The sequence below is a fragment of the Balaenoptera ricei genome, chromosome 6 (genome assembly GCF_028023285.1).
Source record: "Balaenoptera ricei isolate mBalRic1 chromosome 6, mBalRic1.hap2, whole genome shotgun sequence".
In the NCBI taxonomy this organism is placed as follows: domain Eukaryota; kingdom Metazoa; phylum Chordata; class Mammalia; order Artiodactyla; family Balaenopteridae; genus Balaenoptera; species Balaenoptera ricei.
This window is the reverse complement of record NC_082644.1, coordinates 16,090,074-16,106,313: the sequence shown is the minus strand read 5'-3', so window position 1 is coordinate 16,106,313 and position 16,240 is coordinate 16,090,074. Positions and strand designations below refer to the sequence as shown.

Below are 16,240 nucleotides of genomic sequence, written 5' to 3'. Positions count from 1 at the left end.
CACTTCTGACTCGGGACAGCAGCGGCCAGAAATCCTAGGTGCCAGGGGTCACCCGTTTGTCCTGATTTCCTTGTTAAAAACCTACACTCTCTACAGCCAGACTCCAGTTCACGGATCCCTGACATTCTGTCCCTTCCGTTCACGCTCTGAGAATGCAGCTGTGTGGAGAAGCAGGAAGGAACAGAAGCACAGGCCACAGCATTTCCCTACTAGGAAGACAGCGGGGAGCCACAACGAAAGATGGAATCCAGGCAACTCAGAACTCACCACAAAACAAATAACGGACAGACTGAAAATCAGACCCGTGGCTCGCTACACACAGTCTGGAGACGCCGGGGTCAGAAGCAGGGGCGGTTGTGGACAGAACCCCCCCCCCGCCCCCGCCGTCCTCTGGAGGAGCAGTGGCGGGAGGCTCCGGGGCGCAGACCACGGGAGCTGCCCTCCACCCGCCAGCGGTGGCTGCTGCTGCCCCAGGGAATGCAGGGAGTGGTGATCTGCTAAGTGAAGGGTGACCTCAAGCCGTTTCTCAGGGACATCTGCGGGGCGCCTACTAAGGGCACTTCCTTCTGAGCCAAAAGGGACTGAGCGAGGAGGGCGTCCACCTCTGCCCCTCCCCCGTCCAGGCCGGGCACGGGGGGCGGGCCGCCTACCCAGGTCAGCGTCCGTGCTCTTCTTCATGTCCTTCTGCAGCCGCTTGGTCTGCTCCTCCAGCCTGCAAGGCAGGGGCACGGGCCTGGGGACCTGGCATCACCCACCTGCTTCTGCCCCCGTTCTGCCCGTCCCCCTGAGCCGAGCCCCACGCGACACTCAGGTCGCCTGCCAGGAGGAGGAAGGGCCTGCTCTGCGCGGATGTCCCCACTGACTGAAGGGCCACCGCGAGCTGGCGCGAGGCACCCAAAGGCTACGAGTTCACGACTGTCACAGAGCCACCACCCCGGGGGAGAATTCCTGGCAGGTGGTGAGCTGAGCTGCCCTCGGCTCCCAGGGTGAGCGGATGAGGCAGCCCGGGGAAGGGGGCTCTTTTCCTTCTCGGAGCAGCCCCCTCCCTGCCCTCCCTTCTGGGGGTTGACACTCACTGCTGGAGTTTTCCATACTCCCTTTCAAAGTCTCTTTCCACCTGTAAGGGAAGCGATAACTCAGTCACTGGAGGAATGACGGCAGGCTGGAGAAAACCTGTCACCTACGAAACTCCCTCCCCGCCCCCCCCGCTCCCCCTTCTGCAGAAAACACCACCATCCACTCCACACAGGGGCCAGCACACCGTTCATGACACAGAAGCCCTGTGTTCCCAAATTAATTAAGTGTTTCATTTAGGTCAAAGGACGCCCCTCCCAGAAAGGGCCAGCCAGGCAGGTACCAGCAGATCCCGTCTGGCTCTGTTCTTCCACCGCAGGGAGCGAGGCTGGGCTGTGCTCCCTCCCCTCCCCTCCCCTGCGGGGTCTGGGTAAGGGGCTCAGAGTGTGATGGAAACTCATCATCGGGGAAGAGGCAGGGCACGGAGGAAAGCGGGCGGGTTGGAGTCCGGTCCTGTCCCTGCCGCTCAGCAGCTCTGGGGCTGGAACGGGTCACCTCCCCTCCCGGTCCTGGTTTCCTCACAGGTCCAGAACCTGCTACGTTCAGGGTGGATCAAGAAAGACCAGGTAGCCCCGCTCTGTGCGCTGGGATGCAGCCATCACAGATATTATTATCGACTCAGGCAAGGCTCTCTAAATTCTGGATGAGTTATCAGATTTCCCTGATATTTAGACCGAGTGGGTGTGCGCCCTGACCCCAGTTCTTCGGCCTACAAGGCAGGTGAAGTCAGGAAAGTCATTTGCACTTCTAGAGCCTGAATCTCCCCATCTGTAAAGTGGGGCCCAGGCAACGGTCTCAGGAGAGTGGTCTGTGGAGTCCTGATGTCTGAGGGCCGATAGGAGGACGGAGCCCCCGCCTCTGCTTTGTCCTCTTCCAAGGAGGCCGAGCAGCTCCCTGCATGGCTCGTTGAGGCACCACACGCTCCCATGACCGGTTTCTCCTCCATCACTCACCTGGCAGGCAGGTGCACTGACGGCCTTCACCGCACTGAGGTCACTGGGACAGAGGGGGAGTCACCTGAGCAAGGTCACACCACCAGTAAGCGGCTGGCCTGGGGTCTGAACACGGGCCAGGCGGCCTGGCTCCCAGGCCTGTGCCCTTTACCGTCATTCTACCTAAGGGGGAAAAGCTCTGGCTGATGAACGAAAGCCATGACCTATGAGAGCACCTTCCTGGCGGCTGCCCCGAGACTCCCGCCAGGCAGAGCAGTAAATCCTGACTATCACAGGCTGCAGGTGAAGGAGTGTGAATCTGCAGTGATCACCAAAGCCCCGCTGCGCCTCACCAGGAGTCTTCTAAAACCCCACTGAAGGGCTTCCCTGGTGGCGCAGTGGTTGAGAATCTGCCTGCCAATGAGGGGGACACGGGTTCGAGCCCTGGTCTGGGAAGATCCCACATGCCGCGGAGCAACTAGGCCCGTGAGCCACAACTACTGAGCCTGCGCGTCTGGAGCCTGTGCTCCACAACAGGAGAGGCCGCGATAGTGAGAGGCCTGCGCACCGCGATGAAGAGTGGCCCCCGCTTGCCACAACTAGAGAAAGCCCTCGCACAGAAACGAAGACCCAACACAGCCAAAAATAAATAATAAATAAATAATAAATAAGTTAAAAAAAAAAAAAATTAAAAAAAACAAAAAAACAAAAAAACAAAAAAAAAACCCCACTGGCCTCGTGCTCCAGGTTTGGATTAAGGTAAATTTGACAGTCGTAGACTGGCAGAACATTATTCAGGCCAATTATTTCACGAAATAAATGAGAATGCCACCCAGAGGGAGGAAGTGATTTACATCAGGACACAGAGCTAGTGTGTGGCAAAGCAGGGCTAGAATTCAGACTCTTAATCCAGGCCTTTTTTTTTTTTTTTTAAACTGCATTCATTAATCCCACAAACATTTATTGAGCACCGATTAAGTGTAATGCATTCTGCCAGGTGCCAGGGATACACTGGTGAATAAAACAGACATGGGGGCTTCCCTGGTGGCACAGTGGTTGCGAGTCCGCCTACCAATGCAGGGGACACAGGTTTGAGCCCTGGTCCGGGAAGATCCCAGGTGCCTCGAAGCAACTAAGCCCGTGCGCCACAACTACTGAGCCTGTGCTCTAGAGCCCGCGAGCCACAACTACTGAGCCCATGTGCCACACCTACTGAAGCCTGTGCACCTAGAGCCCGTGCTCCACAACACAAGGGAAGCCACCACAATGAGAAGCCCACGCGCCACGACGAAGAGTAGCCCCCGCTTGCCGCAACTAGAGAAAGCCTGCGCGCAGCAATGAAGACCCAACACAGCCAAAAATAAATAATTTTAAAAAAACCAAAACAGACACAGGCCCTGGTCGGGAGATCAAAAGAACAAACACGTGACAGGGGGCTGTGGGGAGCCCCATGGAGGGCAAGGAAGGGCCCAGTGAGGCCTGACGCAGAGGCCCTACTTAGCATCCGACCTCAGGGCTTGACAACGGGGCTCTCTTGCATGGAGATGGCTCGCCTTCCTCATTTGAACTGTAAAACTTAGAAGCAGAAACACATGGTCTTCCCCTTACATTATGATCCTAACATCTGGGACCTTCCACAAAGTTGTGAAGTAAAATTCATACTGGGAATTCCCTGGCAGTCCAGTGGTTAGGACTCCGCATTCTCACTGACGAGGGCCCGGGTTCAGTCCCTGGTCCGGGAACTAAGATCCCAAAGCCATATGGTGCAGCTAAATCAATCAATCAATCAATCACTGGTGCCCTAGCCTCCTGCCCTACAGTCTTTTCCTCTCTTTTCAACAGACCCACTCTTTCTCCATCTGGGAACCCAACATTTTTATCCTCACCTTTTGTATGACCCACCAAAAGATTCTCTCAAGAAAAAATTCATAATTCACTCCCGCTAAAGTGCATGTGCCTGATAAAAGTTTAAAGTGCTACCTAAGTCAGGGGATTTGTAGCTGGACAGGAATCAGAGTCTTAGCTGAAGGTCTGGACAGCTGCTGGTGCGACGGTGGATGGGAGATTTGTTCTGGAGCAAATGGGCCTCGCCCTGCCCTTTGGAGTCCGCACTGAAGTTAGTCTAGTCCTTTTTCCAACAGCGCCCGGGGGAAGGTGGTGGAGGGGAGCGAGCGGACAGAAGATATGAACTCTGATACTAGATGAGGAGCTTTAGAAACATTTCCAACATTTTGAGCCTCGGTTTCTTTCCTAATAAAATGGGATAGTTTCACTTGGTCTCAGCCCATGGGAATTTCAGGTGGCTGACGAGGCAGTGGGCCAGCATCAGCCTCGCTGGCTTGTTTGCAGGATTAACGAGCAGTATGTGTGGAGCACAGAGCACAGCGCCCGGCTTACACACGGGGTCTCCCTGCTCCCCTCCACTGGGGTGGTGAGGGGACCGGGAGTCTGAGGAGGCAGACCGGTCTGTGACCCTCTGGCACAGAGCACTCGGTCAGCTGGCAGGTGGGGTAAAGCCTGGGCCCTGTGCCTGGGGCCACAGAGGGGCCTCCCTCCGCTGGACACGTCTCCTTTCTTACTTTGTAGGATGTGACAGCTGAGCTGAGTCTTTACGTCGCACAAGTATTTTTTCTGCCGAAAAGATGAAGTTGAAATTAAGGATGCCTTGGCCGGGGTCCAGCTCTCCTGAAGACCAAGAGCAGAGGGCAGGTGCCCTGGGGGGGGGGGGGTGGGCGAGAGGGGAGGCGAGGGCCAGGCTCCCCTCGCTCTCTTGCGCAATCCCCAGCGTGCTGTGTGGGATGTCAGGGAACACCTGGTCTCCCGGGCTGCCACTGCTGGGACTTGCACAGAGAAGGACCGCAGGTTTCCAACTGGCTGAGGAGAAACTCGGGGTCTCACGCTGGAAGCGGAGAAGTGTGTCGGGGTGGGAGCTTGAGTCTTCTGCTCTCCCAGCTCAAGGCCATCTGACAGCCTAAGAGAAGGTCAAGAACGCTTCACCTCTTTTGTCGGTAGCCAGCTGGGGTTGCTTCCATAGCTCACTGCTCCTGAGGTCTCTCTCCTCCCCAGGGGAAAGATCTGAGAGGCACAGCACCGGGATTCTAGGCCCTCAGACAACGGCTGAGGGGATCAAGGGACACACTGGAGCCTCATTCCAAGGTATATCCGTGCAGAGGGAAGGAGCCAAATACAAAAGATCTGAACATCTTTGGATGCTTGATGCCTTTGCCAAAAAGGCAACTGGACCCCAGTCAACAATGCAAGTGTAAACACATGTGCACGACTGTCAGCAGGTCAGGGTGGGCTGGGTCAGGCTGGCGAGGTCAGTGCAGGGAGGATCAAGCACTGAGACCGCCTCAGCAACCCCTGCATTCTCGGAGGCTCAGGGTGGCAGGAGGGGCCGTGCTGCTCACAGCTTGTCCCCAGGGCCTAGGTCAGGCTGCCACATGGCAGGAGCTCGGTGGTTGTTAAGTGAATAGTGGGCTGAGTTCCCACCCACTCACACTCATGGTGAAGGGAAGAGGGAGGCCAGCAGGCAGGGCCAGGCTCTAATCCCGGGGCTAAGCTGAGCCAGATCGGATCTGAGGCAGAGCGAGCCCTGTGCCTTCTGAGAAGCTCCTCTTCCAGGGCGGCTCAGGGTGGAGAGCGGCCTGCCTTTGGTTTGTTACAAAGGGTCCCTCCACTTTGCACATGAAAACCCTTCTCAAGTGAAGGCGCGACCTGCCGGGACTCCCATCTGCCTTGACCTTCCAGAGCGCCTGCCTAGCTGGGAATCTAGGTGTGTGCGAGACCCAGGGAAACCCTTGCTTCAATATGCGGTCTTCCATCATCCCGGCTGCAGAGGGAGGTGCAGCTTCTCTTTGCCGTACCAAGATGCTCCAGCTCCTTTATGAGCTGGGGCAGCGGGAGGGGGCTAAGCAGAAGGTTAGGACAGGGAAGTGGGGGAGTGTCTGTCCTTCCATTTCAGCCCCAGTGGCCAGCCCCTGCAGAGAACACGGCCTTCCAGCCAAAGCCTTGACAATACTGGAATCTGTGTTAATAACCTGGGCACAGCAGAATGGGGAGGGCAAACGCACAATGCTTTCTTTGTGTCTGATGGTTGGGTGCCTTGAGCCAGAAACCTCCTGAAACTCCCTGAAGATAACAAGAGCTTTTCTTCCCATGACAGGGGTGCCACGACTTCCAATAACCCAGGCAGCCGCATCTGCTCCCCTCCCCAAGAGTGCCTGGACAGGAAAAGTAGAGTGTGTCACCCATGTTCGGGGGCAGCTGCCAGAGATGCTGAGACAACTGCACAGCCTCGGCCTGTTTGGGGGCCAGGAGGGGGCTTGTGGCGGGGAGGGTAGCGAGACTCCGAAGAGGCAGGGTCTTGCTACATAGACTTCAGTGCCTCTGCGGAGTTGAAGAAGCAAAGGACTCTATTCCTCGTGAGAGATCAAAGGCCCAGCCTACCATTTCATTGTACTGGGGAATCCAGCTGCTTGGGACAGGCTGGGTCCTTGGTGGTTTATTAAGAGTCAAATCAGCTATCTTCTCATAATGCAGTTAATATTTACTGAGGGCTCACTACGTGCCAGGCACTGTGCTAAGTGCTTCATATGCATTATCTCATGTAAGACGCATAATATTTACATCAATGACATAGGAGCTAGTATCATCCTCACTTCACAAAGGAGAAAATGAGGGCTCAGGGAGGGTAAGGAACTTGCTAAAGGTCAAGGACAACACGTGGCAGGGCTAGGATGGGAATCCAGGCAGGGAATCTTCCAAATCCAGTTTCTTAACCATTCCTTGATGCCCAGTCTGTCTGGAGGAGCTGATGCCAGGTGTTAGAGGGCTACAATTCCATCCCAAACACGACGGATGCCAGGAAGGGAAGAGGGAGGCCACGGGCCCATCTCTAGGCACTGAGATTGTCCATCTGCCCTTCCTCCGGGGAGTCCTGGCCACCCCTCAGAGTAAAAGACCTAGAGACCTTTCCAACAACAAATTCTGGCAAGGAAGCTAGAAACTGCATGCTACCCTATACTTTTCCGTGGAGAACAAAGGCTATTTCCATCAAGGTTGGGGTGTTAGGAGAAATTTTTGTTTGTTTGTTTGTTTTTTGGTAGTGAGTGCTGGGAATAAAAGACCCTTCTCGAAACCACTTCCCTTTCAGATCTGCCCTGGATTAAACTCTGGAGACTCAAAGCCACACCTTCCCACTTCCTGTAGCTGGCTGGAGCACGCCCAGATTCTTCGTGCTTCAGCTGAGAGCCTCCACAGCTGGTCAGCCTCTGCATGGGAGGTAAACTCTGAGTCTGTCCTTGGCCTGCCTTTGCTTGAAAAAAAGGGAGGGCCCTTTGAACGTGGACCCATTTCCTTTTAAGTGACCTAACTTTGGACTTCCCAAAGACAGAGCCAGTGCTCAGATGCGTGCTGCACTTGCCCTCCCGCCAAACCCAGTTCAGAGTCTGGAGCTAAGGAGGGCCAAGGTTATAAGACAAGAACTGTCTCATAAGCGGCTGGGATGACAGTCCAGGGCCTCCAGCAGGCTGACAGTGCTAAGCTTTCAGATACAGTCTCTCACGTTAAACCCTCAAGAGCCTCACCCACATTGGTGGGTGAGGGGTTGGAGAGGCCATTCTTTTTTTTCAAATTAATTAATTAATTAATTAATTAATTAATTAATTTTTGGCTGCGTTGGGTCTTCGTTGCTGCACATGGGCTTTCTCTAGTTGCGGCAGGCGGGGGCTACTCTTCGTTGCAGTGAGTGGGCTTCTCACTGCAGTGACCTCTCTTGTTGCGGAGCACGGGCTCTAGGCACGCAGACTCAGTAGTCGTGGCACTCGGGCTCAGTAGTTGTGGCTCGTGGGCTCTAGAGCGCAGGCTCAGTTGTTGTGGCACCTGGGCTTAGTTGCTCTGCGGCATGTGGGATCTTCCCGGACCACGGCTCGAACCCGTGTCCCCTGCAGTGGCAGGTGGATTCTTAACCCCTGCGCCACCAGGGAAGTCCTGTGGAGAGGCCATTCTTGACTAGAATTCCAAAACCTCAGGAGATCTTCACAGCCCGAGTGAGCTCGCGTGAAGCTATGGAAAGTGTACGAAACGGAGCCTCGAACTTGAGTTCTAATTCCAGCTCCGTCAGAATTAGGTTTATGACCTTAGAAAGTCACAGCAACTCCATGGGCCTTGGTTTCCTCATCAGGGAAACTCAGAAGGTTGGACTGGATGATCTCGAAGGGCTTCCAGTTCTTTTTTTTTTGGCCACACTGCGTGGCTTGCAGGATCTTAGTTCCCCAACAAGGGATCGAACCTGGGCCCCCTGCGGTGGAAAGAGTGGAGTCCTAACCATTGGACCGTCAGGGAAGTCCCACAGTTCTAATTTTCTGAGAATCTAGATTCTCCTCCTCTTCCATTGTGGCGATAAAATAGAGATAAAAACTGTGAACTTACAAAGGGGTAGGATTCAATCATGCCCTCCCAGTGAGTGGCTCCGGGTCCTGGCTAAGAATGAATGTAGCAGCAGAGAGAAGGGGACCTGGACACCCCAGGGAGGCTTTCTGGCCTTTTACGCAGCCTGAGGGGGTGGGAGATAGAGGCGTGGGACGTGTCCTTGGCGGGAGCCTATGTCTCAGGAACCCTTCCAGGAAAGTGCAGACTGTCATGCCAGACCCCGGTGCTGGGCTGTTCAGAAGCAGGGTGTCTGTCCTCACTTTGTAACCCACCTCTTCCACCTGCCCAAGGAAGGGGAGGGGCCCAGGCTGCCCTGAGGGAGGAAAGTGTCCCAGGATAGGAGGGCCCTATAAGCCCCCGCCTGTGTGAGGTTCTAGAGCAGCACGCCTGGGAATAATAAGGCCTGGGTTCTGCCTCCCCAGCCCCACGACGCACTGAGTCAAAGCTCCGGTTCTACACAAAGGCCACGTGAGTCTCGGAGTGAAAGAAGTGGTTACTCACTGTTTTGGGGACAATCTGTTTCTTGGGCTGCCCAATCTTAAAAGGAATCCTGTAAGACAAAGAGTCAAAGAGGAAGGTTAGGAGAAATGGGGAAGGATGTGGCTGAAAAGACTTGATGAGGTATGGCCACTTCCCCGCTGGAAGGAGTGCCTCACTCCCGGGACTCGTACCACGTGCCTGCGGGTCTAGGACCATCAGCAACCAAGCTGGGCTCCAGGAGAACGGTCCCCCGTGCACAGAATCAGATGGAGGTGCCCCAGAGCATCTTTCTCTGCAATGTTTACATACATTGCAAAGGTGAAGGCAGGAAAGGCGAGATGCTGTACTAGTAACAGTCACTACAAACCTTGTGTCTTGAGGAGCTGCGAAGTCAGAGGTTGCAGGCTCACCTGGACAGCTATCATCCTTGAAAACATGCCTTTAAAAAACACCACAAAGCCCACTATCATCTGCAGGAGGTGCTTCCCTACTTCTCTATAGAGAGACAAACTGTGGAGGGCTTCTTGTGGGGCTGTGGAGAGATGACAAATTGTAGGGGCACTGAGGACCAGTCAGGCTGGGTTATTTCCCATGAGAACTGACAACATCTAAAGAAAGCTAGCTTGGAGAAGAATCTGAATCCAGCTCAAGTCTGCCTTGAACTTGCTGGCAAGCCCTGCACCTCAGGTTCTCCACTTGGAAATGGAAGAAGGCGTGGCATAATGGAAGGAAGGTCATGGTCGAGGAGTCAAACCCTGAGCGCTAACCCCGCCTCCACCTCTGAGGAGCAGGCTGCCGGGCGCCGGGACTTAATTTCCTACTCCGTGAAACAAGAGGGTTAAACTGGGTAATCTAGAAGCTTCCTCTAAGCGCTGAAAATTCTACCATCCTACAGTTCTGAGAATTAAAGAAGCCACAGTGCATCCCAACAGCTACAGAAACGCAGGCTTCTCCCACCAAGGTAGGCGTGAGTTAAGCCTCCCTGGCTGGGATCAGCTCAGGGGAGAGCCCTGAGGGTGCAGGTTGGACCCCACTCTCACTGCTCTCCTTCCAGTGCTCAGGACCAGTGGTCCCTTCCATTCAAATCTCCCGCTCCCACTGCTTCCCCCACCCCTCCACCAGGCCCCTCCCTCCACACCCCCCTCTCCCCGAGCCTGGCTTCTCTTGGCCCATACTGACCAACACTGCTGCTAAGCCCAATGGTATAATTAACCACCGATAATAACCCCAGACAACGATCTGGTTGAGAGGCTGGGCCAGCCTGAGTCACAGCAGTTTAAATTTAATTTCTGGAGGACATCCTGTTTATTGTTAACCCAGCCCCGTAATTTGGGAGCGTTAACCCTTTGGGGGCCGGCTGATTCACGTGGCTTCTGTAAACAAATAATCTCTGGCTATGTAATTACCAGGGGAAGGTAAGCTATGGAATTGAAAAGGAAAGAAAAAATGAAATTGCTATTTCCCTCTCTCAGACCTGAAGAAGAAAGGTTAAGGGGAGAGGAGAGCCTTAGTCCTCTCCCCCTCCCCCCAGTTACTTTTGCCCAAATCAGGGACTCGAGTTGACTGACACAATGGTTTTGGACAGTGAGCAACTGCCCGCAAGGACCATTTTGGTGACAGTGCAAACGAGGTCCTGGTGGCATTGCGAAAAGACTGATCGGGCTCTGTGTGAAGCATGTTGCCGTATAAAAAGCTCTGGACCAGGAATCAGAAACCCTGGTCTCCACCTCTGACTAGTTTCTTAAACAAACTATAAAACAAAGCAGCTGGACTAGGTAGCCCTTTCAGCTTATCTAAAACTTGAATTCTAAACTGAATCTCCATTCCGAGAACGTGGCGAGCAGGACGAGCATTCTGAAGAATCCTCAGAGCCGTCTTCAAAGTGATTCCAACGTGGCGTCTAGTACTCCAGACTAGCTACAAAGGAATTAGGAACTTAGATTCCATTATTTGTGGTGCCACAGCCTCTCTCTAAATCTTAATTTAGAAGCACAGTATTTTTAGAGTTGCAAGTTACCATAGAAATGTTTCCAGTTCAACCCTCTCATTTTGGAGATGAGGAAGCAGATCTGGAGGGGTTCAGTGACTAGCCCAGGGTCATTCAACAACAGGACCCAGAACAAACAATCAGGGTTGCGATTTCTTGTCCAGTTTTCTTTCTACTACTCAGAGTTTAATACTCTTTCACACAGATATGTCATATGTATTTGAAGGAACTAGGAAAAAAATCATCTGGTCAAAATAGTTAATCTTAAAATACTATGGAATTTAGAAAGGGTTCATTGTTAAAAGACTGGAAAAGAAAGAGGACCGTGTTATCAGGAGAAGGAGGCTGGTGCTGAACTGGGTGCTTCTGCACAAATGAGAGGCTGTGTGAACTGTGTAGAAGGAACCAGGCCTCTGTAATCTCACTGCAGCTACTGACAATCACCTATAACTTTATCATATGATTCTGATTAGTTTTCACCTCACCTCTTCAAAAGCCATCTCCCTGCCTGAAGAATGCCTTAAAAAAAAAAAAAGAAAAAAAAGTAACTTTTGATTTGAAAAGTTTTAGATCTACAGAACAATTGTAAAGACAGTACCTAACTCCATATATCCCACACCCAGTTTCCCTTATTATTAACATCTTATATTCGTATGGCATATTTGTCACAATTAGCAAACCAATCCTGAAATATTAAAGTCTACACTTTATTCAGATTCCCTTAGTTTTCACCTAACGTCCCCTTTAAGTTCCAGGATCCCAGCCAGGTCGCCGCATTCCATTTAGTCATTAAGTCTCCTCAGACTCCTCTTGATATTTTCTCAGACTTTCCCTGGTTTTGATGACCTTGACAGTTCTAAGGAGTGCTGGTCAGGTACTCTATAGAAATGTCCCTCAACGGGGGCTTGCCTGCTATTTTTCTCACGACTAGACTGGCGTTACAGGTTCTGGAGGGAAGGAGTGAAGTGCCATTCTTGCCACATCATACTGAGGGTTTGAGCTATCAACCCGACTTCCTACTGCTGATGTGAGGCTGAAGCAGTCTTTCCCAGGATTCTCCACTATATGGTCCCTTCCCCTCCCCCCCGCCTTTGGAAGGAAGCCACTGGGTACAGCCCACACTTAAGAAATGAGGAGTAATACTCCACCTTTTTGCGGGCAGAGTATTGGCATAAGTTATTTGGGATTCTGTATGGGAGATTTCTGTTCTCTATTTATTCAGTCACTTATAGCAGTATAAATGCATCGATATTTATTTTATATGGATTATAATCCAATCCTACTATATTTTGTTGCTCAAACTGTTCCAGCTTTGGCCACTGGGAGCTCCTTCAGCTGGCTCCTGTCTTTCTGACATACCCACATCAGTGTGTGTGCGTGTGTGTGTTTTGTTTAGTACTTCCTTGTTTTCTGGACTATGAGATGCTCCAGGCTTACCCTGTACATTTCCTGAGCCAGCCCTAGAACTGGTCGAGGAACTTCCTAAACCAGCAGTCACTGTGCCTCTATAATATGGTCTCACCCCGCCTTTTAGTTTCCCTTCCCATTCACCCAGTACAACTACTCTGATTCAGCCAAGTGGCTGTTCATTTATCCCCGAAATCTAGACGCCTTAGAAACAACTTCCTGTCCCAAAGTGGGAGGTCCATTTTTTAGTGCCAACATGTCATTAATAATTTCATCAGGACAAAAGGCATAAAACTTGGACTGCCCAGGGCAACTGGGACATATGGCCACCCCACCCAGAGGGAACCTTTCCCTTCTCCTGGCTTCATCAAAGCTGCTCTGAGTCCCAAACCTTGCTTACCTTCTTCAAAATGTCTACGCCTTTATTAGGCATTTTAAAATATTCTACCTTTTACAGTTGATTACAGTTCATCTCTTTAAAAAGTAAAACATGCTCAACAGAGAAAACTGGAGAAGTACAGAAAGCTTAAAAGGGAGAGAAGAGAGGGAGAGAGAAAGACAGAGAAGGAAAAGAAAAAAACCCCAAACAGCCCTCAGTCTCATATTGAAAAGATAACCAAGGTTAATATTTTGGTGTTAATTATACTTTAAACATTTGCAGAAAGAAAAAAACCTGAAGCAGATATGCCAAATGTTAGTAGTTAATTCCGGGTGGTGAGAATATGATTACTGTTTTCTTTTTTGTACTTTCCATATCTCTCAAATAAACTGAAGAAAAAAAATCCCTTAAGTTTTTTTCCTTGACTATAAAAATAACACCTGATCAGTGTCAAAAACTTGGAAAACCACAAAGGACAAACACACACACACAGATACAAATACATAAAATCCCAGAGAAAAAGTAATACCCTGAATTTCAGTGTGTACAGCATATGCATATTTACACAACTTTTAAAAAATAAAGGAAACATATATCAGGAGTGTTTTTATATGCCAATACACAAGTTTTCATCAGCCTCTTAAGAGCTACCTAGTATTTCATTAATCAACTGTATCACTAGTTTTCTTTTTGTAACCCACATGGCTTATGTATCATTTCAACTGCCTCAAGTTTTTCTTCTATTATAAACAAAAACCAACGGCTAAATCTTTGGGTACATCAAGGATTAGTCACATAGGATAAATTCTTTTTTTTAAAATAATTAATTAATTAATTAATTAATTGCTGCATTGGGTCTTCGTTGCTGCATGCGGGCTTTCTCTAGTCGCGGCAGGTGGGGGCTACTCTTCATTGCAGTGGGTGGGCTTCTCATTGCGGTGGCTTCTCTTGTTGTGGAGCATGTACTCTAGGTGCGCGGGCTTCAGTAGTTGTGGCTTGCAAGCTCTAGAGCACAGGCTCAGTAGTTGTGGCACATGGGCTTAGTTGCTTCACGGCATGTGGGATCTTCCTGGACCAGGGTTCGAACCCATGTCCCCTGCATTGGCAGACAGATTCTTAACCACTGTGCCACCAGGGAAGTCCAGGATAAATTCTTAGTATTGGAATTGCTGGGTCAAAGGATACATGCAGGTTCAAGGCCTTGATTCGCTTGCCAAATTGCCCCTGAGACAGACTGAAACAGTTTACATTTTTTAAAGGATTGAAATCATTTACCACCAGCCCCAGGATTTTTTTCCTGTCTTAACGTTTACCTTCCCATTTTGTACATGCGTGTGTTTAATGTACAGAGGCTTTTAATTAGTATGAAGTGAAACTGCCCAAATCTTTTTCCTTTATGATTTCTTCTTGTGGTGTCATACTGAGAAAGACCTGTCTCTTCCACTCCAACACAGAAAAATTTCACCTAGACCTACTTTTTACTTTTATGATTTCCTTCTACTAATCTAAGTTTTGCTCTTATCAAAGTTATACATGTGCATAGTTTAACAAGGCAACAATGTCTGCTAAGTAAAACATGAGGTTCTAGGCTCCCCTAAACTCAATTCCCTGTGATGAGCACTTCTAACGTGGATGGTTTTGTTTTGTTTTTGATACGTACCTTTGCATCTCTAAATAAAAATGCGTGTATTACCACCCTGTGATGATTAGGTTTTAGGCCCTAGCTATTGACTCTTTATCTTGGAAGAGGAAGATTTAACTAAACAAAAACACACACCTCTTTTGGGTCTTCACCCCTATTACCCAAAGGCACATTTGCAACTCTGCCTTCTCAGTAGAGGTATACTGTGATCTGGTTAGAGCAATGTGAAGTACACTACTAGGAACAGAACATGGTTTGTTTTCCTTCCTGCATGTGGCAGCCAGCAGACTGTTCAGCTTCAGCCAAACCTTCAGGAGACTGCGGAGTTCCCAAGCCAAAACCCCCAGCTGAGCCACTCCCAAATTCCTGACAATCAGAAACTGGTATTATTGTTGGGAGGCACTAATTTGTGGGGTAATCCGTTCCACAGCAATACAGAACTAAGAACACTGCACAGGTTTCCCTAAAAATAATTTTTCCTTTTCTTTCATATGCTTAATCTTCTAGATGTTTATCCCGAATCCTCTCTCAGTTGTCTAAATCTACTCTCAATACATTCATGCGTATCAGGTGTCCTATCATTTTCCCTTCCTGAGGCAGTCTCTACTGGAGCCTTGGACCTGCTCGGGTCTGGACGGGCTGCCTCCACTCTGGGCTCCCCTGTCACCATCCTCACAGGGATTCCTTCTGCCTCTCTCCTAGGATCTTTTCCACCTGGATTCCGTGTCTTCTCCTTTCTTGGTTTACTCCTCATCTGGGTGGAGAAAAAGTGTGAGGGAGATCATTTTTGAGACTGCGCAACCCAAACCCTTTTTATCCTATCCTCACACGAGTTAGTTTTGACTGGGTATAGAATTATAGGCTGGACATGATTTCTTCCAGAATCTCAAAGGCACTGCTTCACTGGCTTCTCATTTCCCAGTACCGCTGTGGTGGTGAGGTCTGAAGCCAATCTGATTCCCAACCTTTGTATGTGACCTGCTTTTTATTTTCTTCATGCCAGCTTCGAGGGTCAGATGTGTGTCTCCCCGTGGTGCAAAATTTCACAACGATGTGCCTTGTGGTCTGTTTTTATCCATTGTGCTGGGGGATACACAGGACTCTTTCGAGTTGGCAATTTATAATCTTTAGTTCTGGGATTAAAGGAAACTTTGTTGCTATTGACCATTCCCCCCACACCCATTTTCTCTGTTTCTTATTTCTGAAATTCTTATAATTCTGATGCTGACCCTCTTTGGCTGGTCCTCTAATTTCTCTATTTTTCAATGTTTCCTTATCTTTTAATATTTCTAAAGAGTTTTTCATTTCTGCTGCCATGTTTTTAATTTCCAATAGTTCTTCTTAATTTTCAGGATGTCCCTTTTTGTTTTTTTAAATGGTACCCTGTTTTTATTTCTTGGACGCCTTATCTGAAAATCTTAATGAGAGCTTTGAAAAAGGTTTCTTCTTCCTTTATAGTCTCAGTTTCCCTTCAAGTTGCTTTCTTTGTTTGTTTTAGTCTCCATTTTTCATATTAAACATGTCCCTTGGATGAGTGGTAATTCTTGGTTGTCTTCTCCAATATATGACTGGGGACCAAAAGGCTGACTAGAAGCTGTGAGTACAAGAATAATGTCTGTCTATTGTGTAGGATGATCTGGCTGAGAAGTTTTGTGGGGGATCCTTGATGCCAGTTTGTACTCTTTTCTCCAAGGGAGGTAAAATTCCCTAGAGAAGATTCTTCCGCTGTCTTGCACTAGGAATAAAGGCCCAGCTCACTGTTCTGGGAGCTGAGTAGAAGAGGCCGTGTGTGTGTGTGTGTGTGTGTGTGTGTGTGTGTGTGTGTAAGAGGGTGTGTCAGCACTCCACATGCATTCATCCACTTCATCCTATGAAGTCCTGCCCTCACCTGTGCTTGAAGCGGATCT

General features: G+C 50.0%; 1 protein-coding gene across 4 annotated transcripts in view; it reads right to left on the bottom strand.

Moving 5' to 3' along the window:
* BIN3 (bridging integrator 3) overlaps positions 1–16,240 on the bottom strand; it is a 46,699-nt gene that overhangs the window by 13,457 nt on the left and 17,002 nt on the right. For 2 of the 4 annotated variants that reach the window (XR_009503972.1, XM_059926896.1), the window contains exons 2-4: positions 8,940–8,988; positions 1,077–1,117; positions 651–712 (exon numbers count right to left, since the gene is read on the bottom strand). Coding sequence is in view for 2 of the 4 variants with exons in the window: in XM_059926896.1 (XP_059782879.1) it covers positions 651–712; positions 1,077–1,117; positions 8,940–8,988 (152 nt within the window). In the remaining 2 variants the exon portion in view is untranslated. Of the gene's footprint in view, positions 1–650; positions 713–1,076; positions 1,118–2,027; positions 2,069–8,939; positions 8,989–16,240 lie in introns of those variants that run through there. The other 2 variants (XM_059926898.1, XM_059926897.1) reach the window with 2 other exon arrangements.